This window comes from Leuciscus leuciscus (genome assembly GCF_965113295.1).
Source record: "Leuciscus leuciscus genome assembly, chromosome: 1".
Taxonomy (NCBI): domain Eukaryota; kingdom Metazoa; phylum Chordata; class Actinopteri; order Cypriniformes; family Leuciscidae; genus Leuciscus; species Leuciscus leuciscus.
In genome coordinates this window covers 15,036,860-15,058,154 of record NC_138725.1, presented here as the reverse complement: position 1 = coordinate 15,058,154, position 21,295 = coordinate 15,036,860, and the positions used below count along the sequence as shown (strand labels likewise).

General features: G+C 36.7%; 2 protein-coding genes and 1 long non-coding RNA gene across 3 annotated transcripts in view; 1 reads left to right on the top strand and 2 right to left on the bottom strand.

Annotated features, from left to right (window-relative positions):
• LOC309501356 (uncharacterized protein) overlaps positions 1–21,295 on the top strand; it is a 193,756-nt gene that overhangs the window by 33,011 nt on the left and 139,450 nt on the right. The gene's annotated exons all lie outside the window — the stretch shown is intronic.
• LOC309503733 lies at positions 563–7,868 on the bottom strand. The gene is made up of 6 exons (XR_014207839.1): positions 7,822–7,868; positions 5,311–5,346; positions 4,804–4,890; positions 4,219–4,251; positions 2,218–2,283; positions 563–2,046 (listed from the first exon to the last, which is right to left on the bottom strand). It is a non-coding gene; the product is annotated as an uncharacterized lncRNA (long non-coding RNA).
• Positions 8,036–21,295, bottom strand: part of LOC309508495 (uncharacterized protein) — a gene marked incomplete at its 3' end in the record, with an annotated part of 36,429 nt that continues 23,169 nt past the window's right edge. Inside the window, exons 2-5 of the mRNA XM_082183146.1 lie at positions 20,022–20,212; positions 8,851–9,174; positions 8,394–8,753; positions 8,036–8,097 (exon numbers count right to left, since the gene is read on the bottom strand). Of these exons, the coding sequence (XP_082039272.1) occupies positions 8,036–8,097; positions 8,394–8,753; positions 8,851–9,174; positions 20,022–20,082 (807 nt within the window). The 5' untranslated portion in view covers positions 20,083–20,212. The remainder of the gene's footprint in view (positions 8,098–8,393; positions 8,754–8,850; positions 9,175–20,021; positions 20,213–21,295) is intronic.

Below are 21,295 nucleotides of genomic sequence, written 5' to 3'. Positions count from 1 at the left end.
GTGTACATGATAGAATATGCAGTTACAGTACAAAAGTCATTATGGCTTTGGAAAGCCCCCACCATAAAAATGTAAACCCCGCATGGACAAAAATGCTGATTGAATCTTTTCATATAAATGAGATTTAAGACGACTAAGTACAGTTTTTCTTTAAAGATTTCAACAATCTAAAGTTGTTGTTTAGGGGGGAGAGAGAGAGAGAGAGAGAGAGAGAGAGAGAGAGAGAGAGAGAGAGAGAGAGAGAGAGAGAGAGAGAGAGAGAGAGAGAGAGAGCGCTTCAGAACTCCTGACCTGATATTTAGATATGCTATTCTTCAATAAATATATTTGTTTGACAGGGAAGCTGTGCGCAAACAGGAATATATATTATTTAAAAAATATATATTAAAAAAAAGCACCCCAGAAAAAAGGGCACTTTCTCTCCTGGAATAAAAAGGGCAGGTGCTCAAGCCCCCTTTGATGTCTATGTGTGCACGTGCCTGACCCTATATCCTGAAGCTATCATTAATGATTGTCAAGGAACTTATTTCTATCCCAAAACGAGTAGGCAGAAGCTTTATTACACATACTGTACATTTCAGTAGATATTTTACATTTCAATTGTCTTTTTCAGTGGTTCTTTAGGGCTTCCAAATTACAAAAGCACAGACGTTGACATGTAAAACATATATTGCCAGCATCAAAACGGTACAAAATGTTATGAAGAACAAAAACTAACATTAAAATAAGCTAAAACAACAAAATTCAACGATAAAAAAAAAAAAAAATTGGAAACCATCTTGGAAACCTGGATATACAAGATAGCCTAAATTTAAAAATGGGATTTTCTAGACCTGGAAAATAAGATCTAAAACCAGTATGGTCAAACTAATACACATGCGTTTCTGCCTAATTGTTGTCTTTTGTCCTCTTTGTGTTCTGGCTTTGAGTTCTAGCGCTTCCAGAACTATTTCAATAACCTTTGGTCTAGTTTTAATTTAGCAATGTGGAACTAGTGTGACTACATATTTTCAGTAGTATTTTCGAAGCCGTGAACTCACTGTTGAGGTTTGGAAGAGTTTATTAATTTATTAGAGAAACACGTGTGGTTAAAGAATAAAGAAAGAAGAGGAACTGACATCTTAACCCACACAGAACTGATCATCTCTGAACCCAGTTTGGACTGAACCTGGTAAAACAAAAATAACTTCTTTAATGGATAAATACAAGTATTTGTCTGGTACCTTTTATTGGATGCTGAATAAGACAAAACAAGAGAAGATTAACTTCCAGATATTGCAGATCCTTTATGTATTCCTTAACATGATTTTAAGGAATGACAACATGTCTTACTCTTGCAATGACAACTCTTGCAATATTAATAAGGTTATTAATGCCATAATGTACAAATAACTGTTTTTATGTACTTATGGGACTGAATAATAAGTACATTTTAAAATGTTTTGTCTTATTCAGCATCCAATAAAAGGTACCAGACAAATACTTGTTTTTCTCCATTAAATAAGTTATTTTTGTTTTACCAGGTTCAGTCCAAACTGGGTTCAGAGATGATCAGTTCTGTGTGGGTTAAGATGTCAGTTCCTCTTTTTTCTTTAAATGTTTCTCTAAAAACGTGTGGTTAAACTAACAGAGTTCTCACACTCAGCAGAAACATGTTCCCAAACCTCAACAGTGAGTTCATCGCTCTGAAAATACTCCTGAAAATATGTAGTCACACTAGATCCACATTGCTAAATTAAAACTAGAGCAAAGGTTATTACAATAGTTCTGGAAGCGCTAGAACTCAAAGCCAGAACACAAAGAGGACAAAAGAATTCACTACAATTTGTTTGTTAACATGTAAAAGACATTGAAAGTATTAACAATGAATGAACCCACTAGGATTGAGTTATATTAGATTGATATTCCTCTGCTCATGTGGGTTTTGTATAATTATTTGACTGATTTGTTCTTGTTCACAGAGGCATAAAGTTGACTGCAGTTCTCCTGAGCTCCAGCTTTTGCTTCTCTGATGGAAGCATAAGTCACTTTATCATCACAGCGAACCTGAATGAACATCACAGTTGTTTTAACCCACAATTATTACAGCATGTTGTTTGAGCTCAATTCATGAAGAGCTGCATATAATCACACAAATCAAGAAGAACTGCATATAAGATCATGAAAAAAAAATCATGTTGAGAGAAGCTGGACAACATCAAGGAAGTGTTCGCTCACCTTGTTCTTTTTGCCTCGTTTTTTACTGTACGCAGCGACTTCAGTATAAGTCACATCATCTGTCTGCTCCTAAACATCAATGGAAATATGGAAAAATCAAGCTATTAAATGCCATCCATCAATAATATTTTCCTCAGGTTCTGCAAATGTTCAGGTAATATATGTGTAAAACGTGTGTCCTGGCAATTTCACATAAATGTTTTGTGAAAATCTATAATATAGACATGACGTTATGATGACAGATCCTATTGTAACATGACAGGATGATTGACTTGACCCACACAACAGGAACAACACATGATGAAATCCACAACTAGAACAATGGGCAATTAGTAACAGGCACAACACACTCAGGGTACGTTTACATGAAAACGATATGCTTAAAAATGTTTCCTTTAAGTTTTCCGCGTACATACGACACCGTTGTCAAAACGATCCCCATTCACACGGATCCTTGAAGAACAACTTAAAAACACTGTATTCTGCTGCCAGGCCACTAGATGGCGATGAAACACTATAGAAACACTGAAACTGTAATATGCATGTGCATGACCTCATCATCTTCAGAGATTCAGAGAGTTTTTGTTGTTTACACGGAAACCATTTTCAAAACTTTGCGTTTACAGGCACCTAAAACGCCATTGTCGTGTAAATGAACGGCCAAAACGCATAAAAAGTTTTACGTTTTTTGGTTGAAAATGGTGTCATGTAAACTAAGTGAATATTTAATGACTTAAATAGTCATTTCTCACTAGAAATGGCATCACAATTGGAAAACGTTAACAGCCGCAACTTTCCAACGTCATCTTTTATTTTTCTAGCTCAACTGTCACAGAATGGAAAGCACAGGATTGTGGGATATCAAAGGCAGTGAAGGATAGATCTGTGCTGCCTTCAAAACTCGATCAGACGAAGGAATCTCAGGAGACAGAAGTGAAACTAGCATTGCATTCAGGAATATTGCATACTCAGACAAACAACAGTTGAGCACACACTCAGACTAACGAGGACTCATCTGCTTTTACACCTGGCATTAACATGCGATCACCGTGATCTGATCAAGCAGATCGGATCATAAGCCAATCAGGACACGGTGCGTTTACACCTGTCCACATCAAGTGGCTTCTGTATCTGGATAACAGATCGGATCTCGCATTCCCGCGGAATAAAAAAAGAAAAGAAAAAAAAGTATGGCTCCGGTTCAAAGTCGGCCTGAAGTGCTGGGTTTTCTTTTAAAAACTGTTTTCAGTCGGGGGACATTCAACAAATCTTGCAAGATGAGAAGGATGAAGAAGCTTCAAGTACTAATAATGTGGATAGATGCCGTAATGGAAACGGTACTGAGAAACGTATGGGTCCGAGAACGTTGCCAGCTGTGGTGGGAAAAATGCGCATTCTTCATGGAAAATGAATGGTTCTGCAACTTTCGGGTGCAAAGGCAAACATTTCAGTATATTTGTGATGTACTTCGCACTCGACTGTATCGCGAAACCACACAGATCTCAGTTCCAGAGAGAGGAGGGGGAATAATGACAGCGGGGGGTTTAGAGTGACATCCACTTGTGAATGCAGACACGATGGCTGGATTGTGCTTACATTACACTGAGATCCGATCGCAATGCGTCCTCGACTACCTCCGAACCTGGACACAATGATTATTACTCTGTTATCCGATCAGAGGCGCGTTTACACTTCTCTTTTCAATGTGTATGTGGACAACATCCGGATACAGGTCACATGTTAACGCCAAGTGTAAACGCAGCCAACGACTAAACAAGAGGGCGTGGTCCCTGGACACTAGGAGGCGGGACAAGAGGAACACATGGCCAACACAAAGTCATGTGCTCAAACACAACACAAACAAAGACAGATTAGACTAAGACAAGACTGACAGAACTGTCTGCTGAGAACCCTGACATTTTCTAATCTGAGTAATAAGAGTGTCATATTTCAGGGTCAGTCCTTATGAACATTAATAACTCATGGATCAACCTGCAATACTTACCACAGAGTCACCAGTCCCTCTTCTGTTGCCTGAAACATAATGTCACGGGAAAGTTTATGATCAAACACACACACAGTCTCTAATGCAGATGACAATCAGTTTTTAAAAGAGTCTAGAAGAATCTAGTGCTGTAGAATAGAAACATTATTTTTGTTAAAGGGATAGTTCACTTTGAAACTCAATTTTGGTATGTTTTAGCTTACCTCAAGGGCATCCAAGATGTAGGTGTCTTTGTTTCCGCAGTAGTTTCATTTTTTATATTTTTTAAGTCATGGGGAATTGTTTAATTTGGACTTCTCTGTGCATACTCTTTGAGATAGTGACCATAGACCTGCATTATATGACTGACAGACAAGAACGGTTTGACCTAAAAATATCAAAATTGAAACTACTGCGGAAAAAAAGACACCTACATCTTGGATGCCCTTGAGGTAAGCTAAAACATACCAAAATTTAATTTCAAAGTGAACTATCCCTTTAACTCATTGATTTCTCTTCACTTTTAGAGAAAGAAATTTGTTTAAATTACAGATGTTTTTATCAGATGTTTTAGTCTGTTTATGAAAATATGAAAAACTCACCTGCTCTTTTTTTACGAATCACCCAGAGAATAAGAGCCAGAAGGAGAAGAGCGAATGAAGCGGCAACCACAGTCACAATCACAGTCACTGAGAGAGAGAGTATAGAGAGACACCATTAGCAGGACTATATTACTGTGTTTATGGCACATTTAATAGCAAAATTATCCTTATTTACCATGTAAATTGATGCTTGAGATGATGATTTTATAGAAATTGATATGTATTAAAAGCCATCTGTACACTAACAGACTGTACCTCATATGTTCACTAAATGAATGTGACATGATTGTTTAGGATTGTCTGGATGAGAATGATGTGTCTGACATTTAATGACAGTTACTTTTTACATTACGGTATTAGTTTTAATGTTTATGGGTTGTTGCTGATGTACAAGAGAATGGAATTAGAAAGTGATGTAGATTACAAATTAAACATGGCTTGAGTCAAAATCTGTGATCAGCTGTTCGAACAACGAGTCGGTCAAATGAGGATGATGTTCATACACACCTGGATTCGGAGGGTTTGCTGTAGTTGATGTTACAACTATTAAAATGGAAATAAAATATGTCATAGTTTAATGCATGAGCACAATGTCAAGCAGGGGCGGATCTACTGGGGTGGCACGGGGTGGCAGCTGCCACCCCTAGTAAAGGTCTTGCCACCCCAGCTGCCACCCCATTGATGTCAGCCAGGCCGGCTGAAAAGAAGACGACATTTACGGTAAAAACCTTTGTTTCCTGGGCGCCCCTAAACGCATCATGACTTGAGTAGAAAATACTTAGCTACGTCCCTGATTCTAACGTGCAGAGCGGCGTTCGCTCAGTCTGGCTCACACACAGCGAGTCTGCTGTGGTGCGGTGGCCCTGCAACCCGACTGGAGAGACTGAGCTGCCCCAGAGCCTCTGAAGGTGAAGTGAGTTTCCCCAAGTGTAGTTTAAACACACGTTTAACTTAAAGTTACATTTGTAATGAATGTATTGTATGCTAAAGACGATTCAGCATCAGCAAAAACAGTGAGTCTATTACGTTAGCCAAAATCAGCGGTCAAAACGCTCCCTCGTGATTTGTAAGAGCACTCTTCCCTTTGATTAGCCTAATTTTGATTTTAGTAAAGACAAGAACAGCTTAATAAAAAATAAAAAATATTGTTTGTATCCATAACGTTTAGGCTACTGATGGTCGCCGTTACGCCGACGTTACGTTACAACACACAATACAGTGCCAGTTAGGAGATCGATCATTTGATTAGCTAAGCAGTCCTATTAAATCCAATTCCTCTCAGATATCACAGCAATGAAACCAGGTTACAACTGGGGAAATAACAAATACAATAGGATTAAGTAGTCTAAGCATAACTGGTGTGTGCATGTGATAAATCTTTCTGATTTGATATTTGTTATTGAGGACAGAACTAAACATTCAAACGGTTACACTTTCTTTGATATTAAACTAATTTTATTTTAGATTTAGATTTTGGCTTCCAATGATTATAAAAAAGAATATATTTGAGGTATACCATTAAAAACTAAAGCTGCATTCTGTCTAGCACAACTTCCTTCCCTTCACAGCGGTGTGCTGTCATTTCTCCCTAAACCCAAACATAACGTCAGAATCTGCATGATCGGTGATTGTTGTAAAATGTAGTCTATACTGTTGCTAAACTGCGGGACGCGTTTGATAATAAAAGGCTATTAAAAGTACCAAAATTGACGCAATAGACGCTGTTCCAAATGCGGCGCGCGCTCCGAAACACACCGCAACGAGACAAGAAACTTATATTTTGGGCTTCGTGTGCGCATCTAAACGATCAAATGTGTCAAAATGGCCTTCTTGGAGATTCACTTAAACAGTTTATTCACTTAAATACAGTTTATGTCTTAAATGGGCGTTAATAGTTGGGAGAAAATATGAGGCGTAATAATGATTAGATCTGCATTTGGTCTTAAAGAGGCAGCAGTCTAATAATCCTGCTGACGATTGCTCCATTAATGTGAATCAAACAACAAAAGGCAAAGAGAAAATCAGTCGCAGCTCTTGAATGAATAATTTTGGCTTTTATAACTTTAATCTATCTATGATAAACTATGCAGTGTTATTTTAAATCTGACTTTATTAGATGTCTTTTTAGCCCATATTACTCCTGAACAGTAATGTCAGTAGACATTACTGAAATTAAAGCACTGGGTATATAATTTGTATATTTGTTTTATTGTATACTTTTTTTGTTTGACCATGTGTTTGTACTTTGTTTTTGGTGTCCTATGTCTTCTGAATATAAAACACAAAAGCCTGCACCCTTCTGCATAACATACATGTTTTATTTGTTTTGTTAAAACATTTTTCTTTTGCTATAGATATTTATTTTACATTTCAAAATATAAAGCAATATTAATTGTGTTCTAAATAATTTTTTTCCCCTTTTTTTTAATATAACAAAAAGAACCGATAAGAATACCGTTAAAGTACCGGATCGATAAGGAGTATCGGTAAGAGTAGTAATACCGTTAAAACCTTAACGATACCCATCCCTATTGGCAGCAACAAATTAAAAGTTATGGCCAATTTAACTGTGATTAAATTCAGTATATATACGTCTGCCATATGTTGCCACCCCTCAAAAATTCCTGCCCCCCTCTCGCCACCCCATAAATATTTTTCTAGATCCGCCCCTGATGTCAAGGCATTTCTTTTACAAACTGCTGTAGTCCAGAGAAGCTCAGTTCTGGTGCTGGGATGACACACTAACATGGGATGAGTTGTGTTTAATAAGTCCTAACTATGATTTATTAATTTATCATAGCAGTGGCGTGAGTTACACTTGCTGTATATTATGATTATTTTGCATCAGACTACAGACTGTACAAGACTGATCATATGTATCAAAACTCACTGACAAATCTGACTAAAGAGCTTTTTTTGATGATAATATGTGTGATGATAAAGCAGTCTGTGAGAGCCAGTGCAAACCACTGAAGCGAGAGACTGATGATGTGTGACAGTGATCATGTGATCATGAACCTTGTGTAGAAGCTGCTGCTGTAGTTCGGCTTGATGTCTTCTCAGAGTTTGAGCTTCTGACTGGAGTCAGTGTTGTTGAAGCTGCAGAAGATGAATGTTCAGACGCATCAGGACATTAACATCATATTTTCATATTGATCATAACATGCAGTTTGTGTTCAATCATCACAGCTTACAGTGGCAGTAGTTGAGAAGAGAGATGTTACTGTATCATTTATTCCTGGTTTATATGAGAGTGAAACACAGTGAGGTGCTTCCCATAAACCTTCAGCTTTCCTGAATCAATGACATTATTAAGCCTTAGAATTCCTAAAACTGCATAAAAATCCTTATAATTCCCAATATTGACGTCCCTCATGGGTCATACATGAAATATTGCATAAATCAGAAGAGTCTATGTTAGCCTAGTATGACCCATAGGAGGTCAATATTGGGAATTATAAGGATTTCTATGCAGTTTATGACTTTGGCCACTAATATTTTACAATTGCCAAACGTATGAAGCCATCAGAAAGAGTAGAGCCAGTGTGTGAAAGTTTTCAGAAATCTGTCAGAAAAGAGTGTTTTCTCACCTGAATACTTGACAGTGTATCTGACTGAGGTCTTGAGTTGATTTCTCTGAGTAAGCCGACATCTCCACTCTCTGTTGTTATCTTCATTCAGGAGTGTTGTAGTCAGAGTGATGTTACAGTGTCCTGGAGCTGATGATGATGATATCTGATATCTGGAGTCTGTCTTCAGATCAACACCAGTCTGATTCACCCACAACAGCTCAATTCCCTCATAACTGACCCAATGATCACAGGAGAATCCAGCATCTGAATACAACTGACAGGAGAGAGTCACAGAGCGGCCTGGACTGATCTCAGTCTGTGAGGATGAAGATGATGATGATGATGATGAAGATGGCGATGATGATGGAGACACTGAAACTGAACACAAGACACAAATCACAGTCTCTTCAATCATCATCTGAGTTTAAAAGGAGAATCTGCCCTTTTTAAATTAACCAGATAATTATAAACTTACCATGAAGAACATTCAGATAAACACGTGCATCAGATCCTTCTTGTCTGTCATTCACATATTGTCTGCAGCTGTAAGATCCATAATCTTCTTCTGTGACGTTCTTGATGTTCAGAGAGCAGTCAGACTCCAGACTCAGTCTCTCATGTCTCTCTGTGTCGTTCCTCTTTATCTCTCCAGTGATCAGTTCAACTATTGCTGAATGTCTGAATCTGTTATAGTAGATCCATGTATATTTAGATTTGCAGTCAGAAAGAGCATTATTACAGGACAGACGAGCATTTCCACCAGAACTGATGAACACATGATCATCCACTCCACTGATACCTGAAACACAGTATATCTCAGTGATCATTATGATATTAATAAATAAAATAAAGCAGAAGATTCAAATCATACAGTCTTTTTCCGGTGTTTGATAGTTAATGCATTAATTAACATTTATGGATAAACCAAAGCAAACGCCTCTTTAAGAAGGAATAAGAAATACTCTGACTTTGAAACAAATGTAAATAATGTAATATCATCATATCTTGAACTCTTGATGTCAGCTTTGTCATAAACATTACTGGACGGCACAGGATTAGTTGATCCTCCTCTTCAACCGTAGAAAATACACTAATAACTGCCCTTAAAAGCTCTTTATCTGTTCTGTGTTTCTCTCTTTCCTTCAAACTCACCCTACTGTGACTTATGCACAGCTAAATACAAAATAACAATTCAAAACCTACAAAGAATATTTGTGGAACAGTTCCCAAAGGAAGGAGCAAAACTCAGGGAAGGTTTGCTGGGATCAGTAGTTCACTCTCCATCCAGACACAGTCGTGATGATACTGTACTTCTGTTCTCTGACCACACAACATCACTTCACTGAGCTGAACACTCGTTGTGTGTTTGATAGTAAGTTTATGATCAATCATGAGCTGAGTTTGGGAAGTAGTTAACAGTGAATTTGATCATGATTAGGGCCCTCTCAAGTAAAGTCATGACAAAACAATGCATTAACAAATCATTTAATAAAATATAATTAAACATGCACTAGGAGAATATTTGTATTCCTTTACACCACCAGTACAACAACACAAAACAAACAAACAAAAGATAAAGGTTATTTGTAGTTCTTTTACTCACAGCGCATTCACTGTGTGCTCATACTATGATCTCCATATCAATATTGTTAAAAGCGCTATATAAATGAAGGTGACTTGACTTTACTTGACAATATGAGCTCATCCCAGATAGAAATGTTGTTGTTCTATGAATGTTTTGAGAGCATTATGTTTTGTTCTTGTAATGTTTTCTGTATGAATGTATAGAGCAGGGGTGGGCAAACTACGTCCGTTAGGCTGTTTAATCCGTCCCGTCGAGTATTTAAAAAAATTGTCTTAAGATCGCATTCATTTAGCCTTTTTCTTGCAATACTTTGCGTTATATATATATATTATATATATATATATATATATATATATTGCGTTGCATATATTTGACAATCGGAATATCAGATATTTCATGCCATAGCTAACAAATGTAAAAAAGGAAAAATGACATAAAAGCAGATCATCATTCATTCAGCGCTGTTGTGGCTGCGGTGTGTCACGTAACAAGCAATGACGCGTCACCATGGAAACCAAACAGACAGCGACTTAAGGGCATAGACTTGTTGCACGTTAATGTTTTTTTTTCCTTTTTTGGAAACTCACAGAGAAAAAACATTTTTGGTAACCGGGTGATTCTCCAACTGGGAGCACTTTTATGGGCTGAAATATGTGCCACCAGAAACTGAATTTGAATCATTTATATTTGAATTTGAATTGCTAAACTTGAATAATTGCATTGGAAAACTGAATTTGAATTGTATAATTTGAAATTGAATTTATTTGTTTGGAACAAGTCCAATACAATTTGATCCTCACTGAAAATTCAACTCTCTATCCTCACATTCAGTTCTCACAATTCAGATTTAGATCACTAAATTCAATTTCAAGTTACTGTGACAGACATCCGGGTAGTTGGAGGATGAAGGAAGAGCAATCGAGCGCAGATCGATATCGATAGATAGAGTTCAGTGTCGCAGGATCATCACTCAGCACTAAATATGCCAGACTGTTGTGCTGCTTATGGATGTTCAAACGAAATAAATAAAAAATAAAAAATTAACAGCAAGGGATAACATTTCACAGGTGAGAATGTGTTGAGGTCGGGTGGCGGGAGGCGGAGAGTTCCGTGGCCCGCGGCAGCGTCTCTTCTCCCGGGCAGGAACACAGCTTCACCTCGCTGCTGCACCGGTCCCCGCTGATCCAGATGGGACCGGCCAGAGACATAGTGGTGATCGGTCAGAGCAACGCTCTGTTTTTCATGGCAACGGTGTGATATACTTATTACATGGCTTGGTTGAATCCCAATGTAGAATGCGGTCTGTTATTTCTTGATAACAGAGCGCTGCAAAGTATATCACACCGTTGCCATGAAAAACAGAGTGTTGCTATGGATGCGGAACGGACTATTTTCTTTAGCGGAAGCAATACAATCGTTTTTAAATCAATAATTTGTGTCAAATTATTTATTTATTTTGTAGGTAGCCATGTAAAAAGCGGGATAATGTATTGCGAGGCGGTTGTTATAGCGAATAACAACCCCTTCAGGCTGATTCAAGACCTGTCGGGGTTGTTATTCGCAATAACAACCACCTCGCTATATATATCCCAATATATATCTGCCTGAATCAGCCTGAAGCCTATAACTATATAGTTATAGGCTTCAGGCTGATTCAGGCAGATATAGATATATATATATATATATATATATATATATAAGCGATAACTCTATCTATCGATCTGCGCTCGATTGCTCTTCCTTCATCCTCCAACTACCCGGATGTCTGTCACAGTAACTTGAAATTGAATTTAGTGATCTAAATCAGAATTGTGAGAACTGAATGTGAGGATATATAGAGAGTTGAATTTTCAGTGAGGATCAAATTGTATTGGACTTCAGTTCCAAACAAATAAATTCAATTTCAAATTATACAATTCAAATTCAGTTTTTCAATGCAATTATTCAAATTAAACAATACAATTTCAAATTATGTGATTCAAATTCAGTTTTCCAATGCAATTATTCAAGTTTAGCAATTCAAATTCAAATATAATTGATTCAAATTCAGTTTCTGGTGGCACATATTTCAGCCCATACACTTTTGGCACTGGGTTTATGGAAAATTCACTCTCTTAAAACACTCTTAAAACAATCTTCCTAGATTCATTTGTCTTCTAACATAACAGTGGGCAGTTTTAGAATTCCATGGATTATTATTATTTTTAACAGTTTTTCTGTAGAGCGCTTATAAAGATGTCATTTCCACCACTTTTCAATTTATGTATTTTATTACAATATAATATTGTAAAACTGTTATATAAGAATACTGTATGTATCTGTCAACAACATCAGTGGCTACCTAATCATGTAACAAAATAAATCTTAATACTTCATGAACTTAATGGTTTCATTCTCGCGCAGCTTTCATGAGCGGGTCTTTTCTGCGCCGCGCTCTCCATTCCGTGTGTGTGCGTGTGTGTGTGTGTGTGTGTGTGTGTGTGTGTGTCGGCGCACTGACACACACACAACATTGAGCAAACATTGAGCTCTTTGCTCAATGTTCTGCTCCGTGTTTGCGCTGCGCGTTCTGCTCTGTCGTTAACGGCCCAAACGCTCCATTCATGTACCGATCATGCACTGGAAAAGCAAAGTCAAATAACGTGAAATTTCTCAGTAGTAGACTTATGTGAAATAGCCCTACTGAGCTGGTATAGCTACTCCTACATCGTACATTGACAAGAGTTACTCTTTGGGCGTAATTTGAATTGCATATGGCTGTACTGTAGTGGTGGAAAGTGGTGGAAATGACGGTTTATGGTGGAACGATTGTTTCTGTTTATTTTTACTTAAATTGCCAGTCCAAAATATTTTTAACCATGTATTTTATTATTTAACATATATGAGTTGAACAGTAGCCTATACCTAATAGTTTTAAAAATAATGATTACAAATGATATGCAAATTATATAAACCTGCTCAAAATATTCATATAAATATAGATAAATAAAAATACATTTAGAGTGTACTGGAATGGTGACGTATAAAGTTCTCAGTCCAAAATCACAAATATGTCATGAGAACATGCAAATAGCGCACAAAAACAGCATATATCATGTCCAAAGCTACGCCTCTAATTTCTCAGTGGTGGAAATGACGGAGGTGGAAATGACATTTTAGCAGTTTTTCTGCAATATTAGCGCTCCCTCATGTCAGGCTTAGCTAATTTTGGACTTAGCATGTTGTTTACTCGTAATAAACATAAATACATTATTTTCATATTTGTTGTACATAATTCAACTGAACTACAGCCAAGGTGGAAATGACGCTGAATAAAACTACTCTGTATAAAAGCTTGAGTTACCTTGATTTATTTTCTTGTGCTGAAGAGCACATGTGCCTGAAGTTTCATCTTCAACTAATACGTCCTTTTCACTATTATTTCCATGATCACCAAGTAAATAAAATATTTAAGGTGGATCTATTAAAGTGGATTTTGTTGATGGAGGTGAAATGACGGAAAACCTGAGGACAGACTTATTTCATTCCAAAAATAGTTTAAAATTATGATATACATATGGAATTTCGATGGTATGATATTATTTTATTTGTCCTTAAGACAAACATGTTAAAAAATATTTTTAAATCGATCCTTTAATATCATTTTCTAACATTCAAAGAGGGCCAGTCTGGGTTGGGGACAAGCATAAAACTGCAAAATCTGCTAATAAACAGCCATGCAAAAGCATTTTTAAAAGAAAAAAAGGGGAAAGATTTGGTGGTTACTAGGATGTTGGAGCATGAACTTCATAATGACAGTTTATTTGTGCACTTGTTTGTTTATTTATTTACAAAAAAAGGCCAAGGACACAAAAGTGCCTGTAGTTGGAGAATCACCCAACCGCTTGCACACCCGTTTAGTTTTTCCTTTGATTTGTCTGCCATTTAGTGTCTTTGCTCCTCTGGATTTGTGGATGTATCCTGACTGATTCCATTTACCGACCTTTATCGCCCGGCTTTCGACCGCGCTCCCCTGTCTGCCATGTAACGTTACAGAACCCGGTTTTGTTCATGAAATGTTCTGATCTGCCTTTGCTTTTTATGTTTTATTTTAGTATACTTAAAAATAAATTTGTATATTCGTTTATTTCGTTTTTTCCACAAATGTATGACTTTTGGAAGTGCAAATTGATTGCCACATATGCAGTTTTAATAAAGTTGAATTAATTTCTGTCATTTTTACTCTTCTAAGTGTACACTTGCATGTGTTTTGTTTCTAATTTACTGTTAGGCCCATTAAATAATAATAAGGATAAACAATATTTAAAAAGTATAGGCTATAATTATCTAACATCTAACTAATTAAAAATTAACCTCAAAACATAACATGCTAAATGGGGGATATCTAGCATAAAAGATGTATTGTCAGAATGTCATCTCTCAGTTGTTGAATTTCGCGCAGACGTTGCCACAACGTAAATGTGTTTGCTCAGCCCGATCTCATGAAAGTGCGAATACCACGAATTGTATTTGTAGTAGCCTACTTATGATACGCAGTTTTCGCGTGCATATGATACGTACTTTATGGCGTGTAATAGGCACGCACTCCGCACCCCTAATCCTAACCAAGGGGTTTACAGTGCGTAGCATATGCACGCAAAAAACATTCTTGCCGTATAAATGGCACGAGAAATAAAATTTGTGGTATAGATAGGCACTTTCATGAGATTGTGTTTCATAATCTGCTACTGGGCCGGCCCTCTGTCAAATTTTAAAACCCAGTGTGGCCCTTGAGCCAAAAAGTTTGCCCACCCCTGGTATAGAGGGATTATTTGTTTTAAACATTTTTAATAATACACATAATATATATATATATATATATATATATATATATATATATATATATATATATATATATTGGTTTACTTCTCATCTATACATTAATGCTATGTTTTGGGAGATTTGAAGTACTTTTGTACCCATTTACTACAAAATACCTCAGCTACACCATTAGCATGCATATAAAATATTACCTTTTTATAAAAATAAATAAATAAATACACATTAATGATGATCAAAATGAAATATGAGTTGTTTCTGGATATTGATCTAGGTGTGAGATGCATAATTCTTCATCTGCTGGTTAGGATTTTTTTTTTTTGCAGATAATATAGTTTTGCCAAAAAGTGTAATTACCATACACTTCCAGCAGAGGCGCCATAGAGATCCATACATTTTTTTGGATGTGACTGACTGCTCTTATAACAGCTTTTGTTATGAATATATATATATATATATATATATATATATATATATATATATATATATATATATATATATATTTAAACATTTTAAAATACATTCAATCAGTATATTTTGTTGTTATTTGAGGTCTTTTGAAGTGTCTTGTTTTTGCAATAAAATGCCACATAAATTTGCAGTAATGAAACTAAAAGACAAGACTTGAATGCAGTTACATATTATTTATTTCAATAATAAAAATTTATAAAATTATTAACTTTAGAATAAAAAAAACAATTTTCATTTCAAAGGTCTTGAGTGTAAATTTTTATAATTTTTTTAAATACCTTCAGAACAACCGAATCAAGCCAAGTTTGTGTGTGTGTATAGATAGATAATTTAGAAAAAGTCACAAAATCTTATTGCACTGAAATGAATTAAACCATTTTTTTTTAACTAAAGAAAAGTCGACTGGGTCATAATAGCCGCGTTTCCACTGTCGGGCCAGGGCCGGGCCAGGGCTTTAAACGGGCCGTGCCGGGCTGATAGCCTCGGGCTAATAGCACCGGGCCTGCGTTTCCACTGTCGGGCCAGAAGCTCCACAGCGCTTCACTAAAACACGCCCGTAACACGCCTCTCTGGAACAACGTCACACTAACCCATTCACCAACAAATGGAAGTTTTATCAGAAAACTAATCAGAAATCACTGGAAACCGCGTTGAAAACAAACATGATAAAAGCGGCCGTTTGCTGGCATTTTTGTTGTTTACTTGAATATTTAAACCCAAGCATCGATGTTTTACCACAGGTTTACAATAAAAAGTGATACACTGATCATAATTAATTAATTTATGTCAAAATTGCACATTAGTCACTCAGAAATAAATTACCGTTAACGTTAGGTCTATTTCACAAAAGAAAGAGGACACACTTACTTCTTCAGTCGCGTCTGTTTCTGTTTATCTGGTAGTTACAGGACATATTTACATCACATTTAGAAAGAATGATAATTTCTACAAATATATGCCACCAAAAATATGACCTGAGGAGCTTTAGCACTCTCTCGACTCCCATACAGATATTTTCAGTCAGAGAAACAGAGGAAGCTCCCGAAAAAAAAGTTGCTTTATTTTATGATAGTCCGGTATAAAGAGACGAGACGTAGGCTACTGACAGATAAAATAAAAACATGACAGTGATAGCCTTTATGATTGGTCTGATTTCTTAAAGCGTATGTTTTTTTTACTATGCGTATCTTCAAGCGTTTACCATGTTTACTATGGTAATGGTTAGCGCGCATAGTCTTTTGCATCACAAACACAAGGCATTCAAACATGAACGCGAGTTAAATTATTTTAAAAGTCTTTAATGCTGACAGAATCATCCGGCGCTGCCGTCTCCCGACTCAGGTGAACTCCGCCTCTGTTCGTAACCACTCCTCTAGCCCGAGCTGGCCCGCTCTGGACCAAGGTATTCGACGGGCCAGAAATCCTGGCCGCTGGCCCCGAGTAAGCCCCGATCAAGCCCCGGAAGTGACAGTGGAAACGCGACTGGCCCTGGCACGCACTAGCACGGCCCGGCCCTGGCCCGACAGTGGAAACGCGGCTATTGACCCTAAAGGACAAATTAGGGTTCGGTCCTGGAGGGCCACTGTTATACTGTTATACTGTTATATTTGGATTTTATTTTCTGAGAGTGCAAGCATGATGTTGAATCATCATCATCACATTGTAACATAAATTCAATGCCATTATCATTGATTTTTGGATGCAATCTAAAATAACATAATGGGTGTAAAAGTGATGTTGATTCAATGCAGTTAACATTGACACATTCACATTGATTTAACATAGTTTTGATGGTTGCTTGCTATCTGGGACCCTCATCAAACACAGCTAATCAATGTCTCCAGGATTACTAGAAAGCTACAGGCAGGAGAGTTTATCAGGGTTGGAGATAAACTCTGCAGGACAGTGGCCCTCCAGGACCGCGTTTGCCCATCCCTGGTTTTCTTTATGAAGCTTGTCACCGTTATTGAGTTTGGGAATTATTAACTCATTTACAGTATGTGTCCAGCGCTGTCACATCACGTCAGGTGTCAAAAGAACGAAAGACTCAGAAGAATCAGACCCGACGACTCAAGAGATGAACTAATCATTTAAAATTCCAAAGTTACCAAATTAAGTTACCAAATTCAGCTCATGATTTATTTTAAACTTACTGTCAGATGCACATGATGTTCTAACACAACAAGTATCATTATCATGAATGCATTAACTATCAAACATGTACTAACATGTAGTTAAGGCTGCCGTTATTTATGTGTGAATCCATTATGACTCCATCGTAGTTCAGGATAACTCTTCATTGGTTCATGATTAGTTCATGCTTTCAATTATTAGTAGTTCATGTTGAATTAAGTATTAATCCAGGTATTAGTACATGATTATTCATATACTCTTATTGTAAAGTGTTACAGTTTTTTTTCCTCACTTAATGCAAACGACACACTCTCCAGAATAAACTATAAGTCTTTATCAGAGAGCTGTTCAAATCACTGACACACTCTTGTAGAATTGAAATAATCTTGACTGTTTTTCTACCCCCTCTTTCCACCACAAGGACCATTTGGAGTTCCCAAAGACACAGATAGTGATCAAGGCCTGTAGGCCAAAATGTTTGTATTTTGGGGGTCGATGAATTGTCACACCTTTTGTACAGTGGGGGAAGTTCGAATTAGGGGTGTGCGATATGACGATTTTTGATCGTGGACGATTAAAATGTCTCCACGATCTGCTTTTGAAGAAATATCGTGCATTATATCTGTTCTGGCGCCTCTGTCCCAACATACTGAACAACGCGACGTATATTCACATAAAATGTTAACGCAGCGGAACGGGACACTGCAGTTCACAAAAGTTCACAATTTGCATGTGCTTTAATGCCTTGTCGGTTAAACATTTAATTCGCGTGCTGATGCGCTGTTCTAACGTGTGCGTTTCTCAGCGCGTACATGTGAAGCTCACATGCACTAAAAGCCTGTCTACCAGCGCCTGAATACTGGTCTAAGTTATCTTTCGAGTCTTATTGTGCTTATACACACAAGGTTTACATAAACAAAGTCGGTGATGTCTAAAGTGAAAGCAAACTTGAGAAAATTGAGAGAAAATCTGCTTGTCAAATGCGTGTATATTAGACGCGTCGCGTGCAGCATTAAAGAGACAGTAGCAATAGTAAACACGCTGCCGCTTGTCCTTAAAGGGATAGTTCACCCAAAAATTTAAATTATCTCATCATTTACGCACTCTAATGTTGTTCCAAACCTGTTTTAATTTCCTTCTAATAGTTTCTAATATTTTTCTAATATTAATATTTTGAAGAATGTGGCTATCAAAACAGTAGCTGGTCCCCATTGACTTCCATAGGAGAAAAATTTACTATGGTAGTCACTGGGGTATATAAACTGTTTGGTTACCCACATTCTTTCAAATAACTTTTATTTACAACAGAAGAAAGAAACTTATTCGAGTTTAAAACAACTTGAGAGAGTAAATTATGATAATTTGAATTTATGATAATTTGAATAAAACAACAAAATGCAAAGAGAAAATCACTCACTGCTCTTGACTGATAACTTTAATAGTAGCTTTAATAAGTATCAATGTATAATTTATACAGTTAAGTTTGTTTTGTTTTATTTTCATATTTGTTCATTTAATTACTTTCTTCAATGCTACTGTTAAATACACCTACTGTAGCTGAAAACGTAAAGCACTGTTTAGCCTATTTAATTTGTATATTAAGTTGTGTATGTGTAATGTGTATCTTTGATCTTAATATTTAATAACAAAGAAAATAATGACAAATATATTTATCTTCACCCCTGTCTGCCATTTTTTTTTTTTTTTTTTTTTTTGTTACCTAAGGCTTTGTTTTTAAAATATGGACATTAGATTGGCTGTAATGCTAAGTCACAAAATAGTAACATAAACCAACATAAAAAGAATCGTGATAAAATCGTTAATCGTGATTTTCCTGAAAAAAATCGTGATATGATATTTTTGCCATATCGCCCACCCCTAGTTCGAATGATCTGATTGGTCAGTTTAAACATCTCACAGTTGGGTTAAAGTCACATGGTCAGGAAAGGATAAAAAAAGATTGAAACTGTTGCTCTGGCTCTTTTTATGCTCTGGCTCTCTCTCTTTACTTCCTCTTCTCTCTCTCTCTCTCTCTCTCTCTCTCTCTCTCTCTCTCTCTCAGGAAATATTCACATGCTGGGTAAGATTAATGGTATAAATTATCATCATCTCATACATCTATTTTGTAACTATTTTAAGTATAACTATAACCATATTTTGTCATTAAACCTTTTCAGTTACAAATAATGTGCTAAATAGTTTTGATTTGGTATTGACTTTGAAGTGCTACATATTGCAATACAATATTGTCACTCTCTATAGCAACGCTCTCCCACATATTAATCTATTGTAACTGCGCTTATTTCCGTCGTTGGTATAAGTGGCAGCGGGTGGAATAGACAAGAAATGTACAGTTTTCTACCATCTTGCTGACAATGTTTCTTTAGTCATTCGGCAGTCTTGCAGCTTGAACCTCTGCAGGAAATCCACCCTTACACTCTTAATATGAAGATAATTCTTCATCATCAGATGTTTGAGTGACACTATGTCCAGTATCAGGAATAATACAGTATGATCTGTGTGTATCAATACACAACTCTGAGATCACAACGTGAATGTGTGCAAGAATAAATTGAGCATGTTCAAATGAACTATTTCCAGACTAATTCCACTTTTAGAGAAAATACAAATTTCTTTACCTGTGAGAAGTGAAGAGAGAATGATCAGTCCCAGCAGACACAGATCACACTTATCAACCATTTTGTGTTTCTGTCAGTCTTCCTCTTCATTATATATAGTTACAGCTCTTCCTTTACACATCATCAGCTCCTCCTCTGGTTGGTAACTTCCTCTGATCTCATCAGTGTTTAGTCCTGACTCTATGATACAGCTGAAGAAGCGATCAGAAAGATCTCTGGTGTAAAACTGTGTTGACTTTGAAAAGCTCTGGATCAGAAAGTGAGCTGAACTGTGCAGTGGCGTCCAGAAACCAACCAAGTCCATAAAGAAGTATTATGTTTGACACTGAATAAAGTGCTTTAAAATGAACAGTTCCACACAAATCAATACAAACATATATTTTTCCTCTCATTAGCAATGTTTCCATCACCCTGTTTTTATGCATATTTTGAAGTATCGCATCAGAAACGAGTGATGGAAGCGCAAAATTTCTAAACTTTATGTTTGGATGGAAACCCAGCTATTGTAGCTGCTGATTATTTGTCAGAGAAAACAATTTCAACATAAGGAAATATAGTTATTTTTAAGTGACCCAATACAGTGTCCTCAGAGTAATTTTTATGTGTCTATTTTTTTTTTTTCATTTACACTTTTTTTTCATCACATCACTAACACACTGGGTTGCTATATGTGTGTGTACCATGAAGCTTTTATTAGGCTTCTAAGTTTGTGCTTGTGAAACCACAAATTCACAACCTCCAGAAGTGTTTCACTGACAGATGCGTCAAGATCACACTTCATCTATATATACACAGCAAAAACTCCAGTGTTAAATTAACTCTCCTGTGAGTTTATTTTAGACCACACTCAAAAGTGTTAAAATTCTCTCTTAGGGGCTGTTTACACAACACCGTTTTCAACGTTACACTTTTTACGTTAATTTACACGACAATGGTGTTTTGGGGCCTGATAACGCAAACGTTTGAAAACGAGTTTCAAAGTGCAAGTTTTTGAAAACGGCCTCCTCGTAAACAATCAAAATGTGAATCTCTGAAGACGATGAGGTCATGTACATGCGTATTATGTGTTCAGTCTATTGGTTTTCATAGCCATCTGATGGCCTGGCAGCAGAACCCCTTTTTCTCAGAATACTGAAGTCTTTTTATTAAATAACGCAGTGCTACTGCACAGCCATAACAGTGCAGAGACTAAATGCACGCTATTGGCTGGTCAGTGGGAACTCCATGAACCTATGGCGGAGCGGCATAACTGCGTAAACCATTCGGTGCACCTG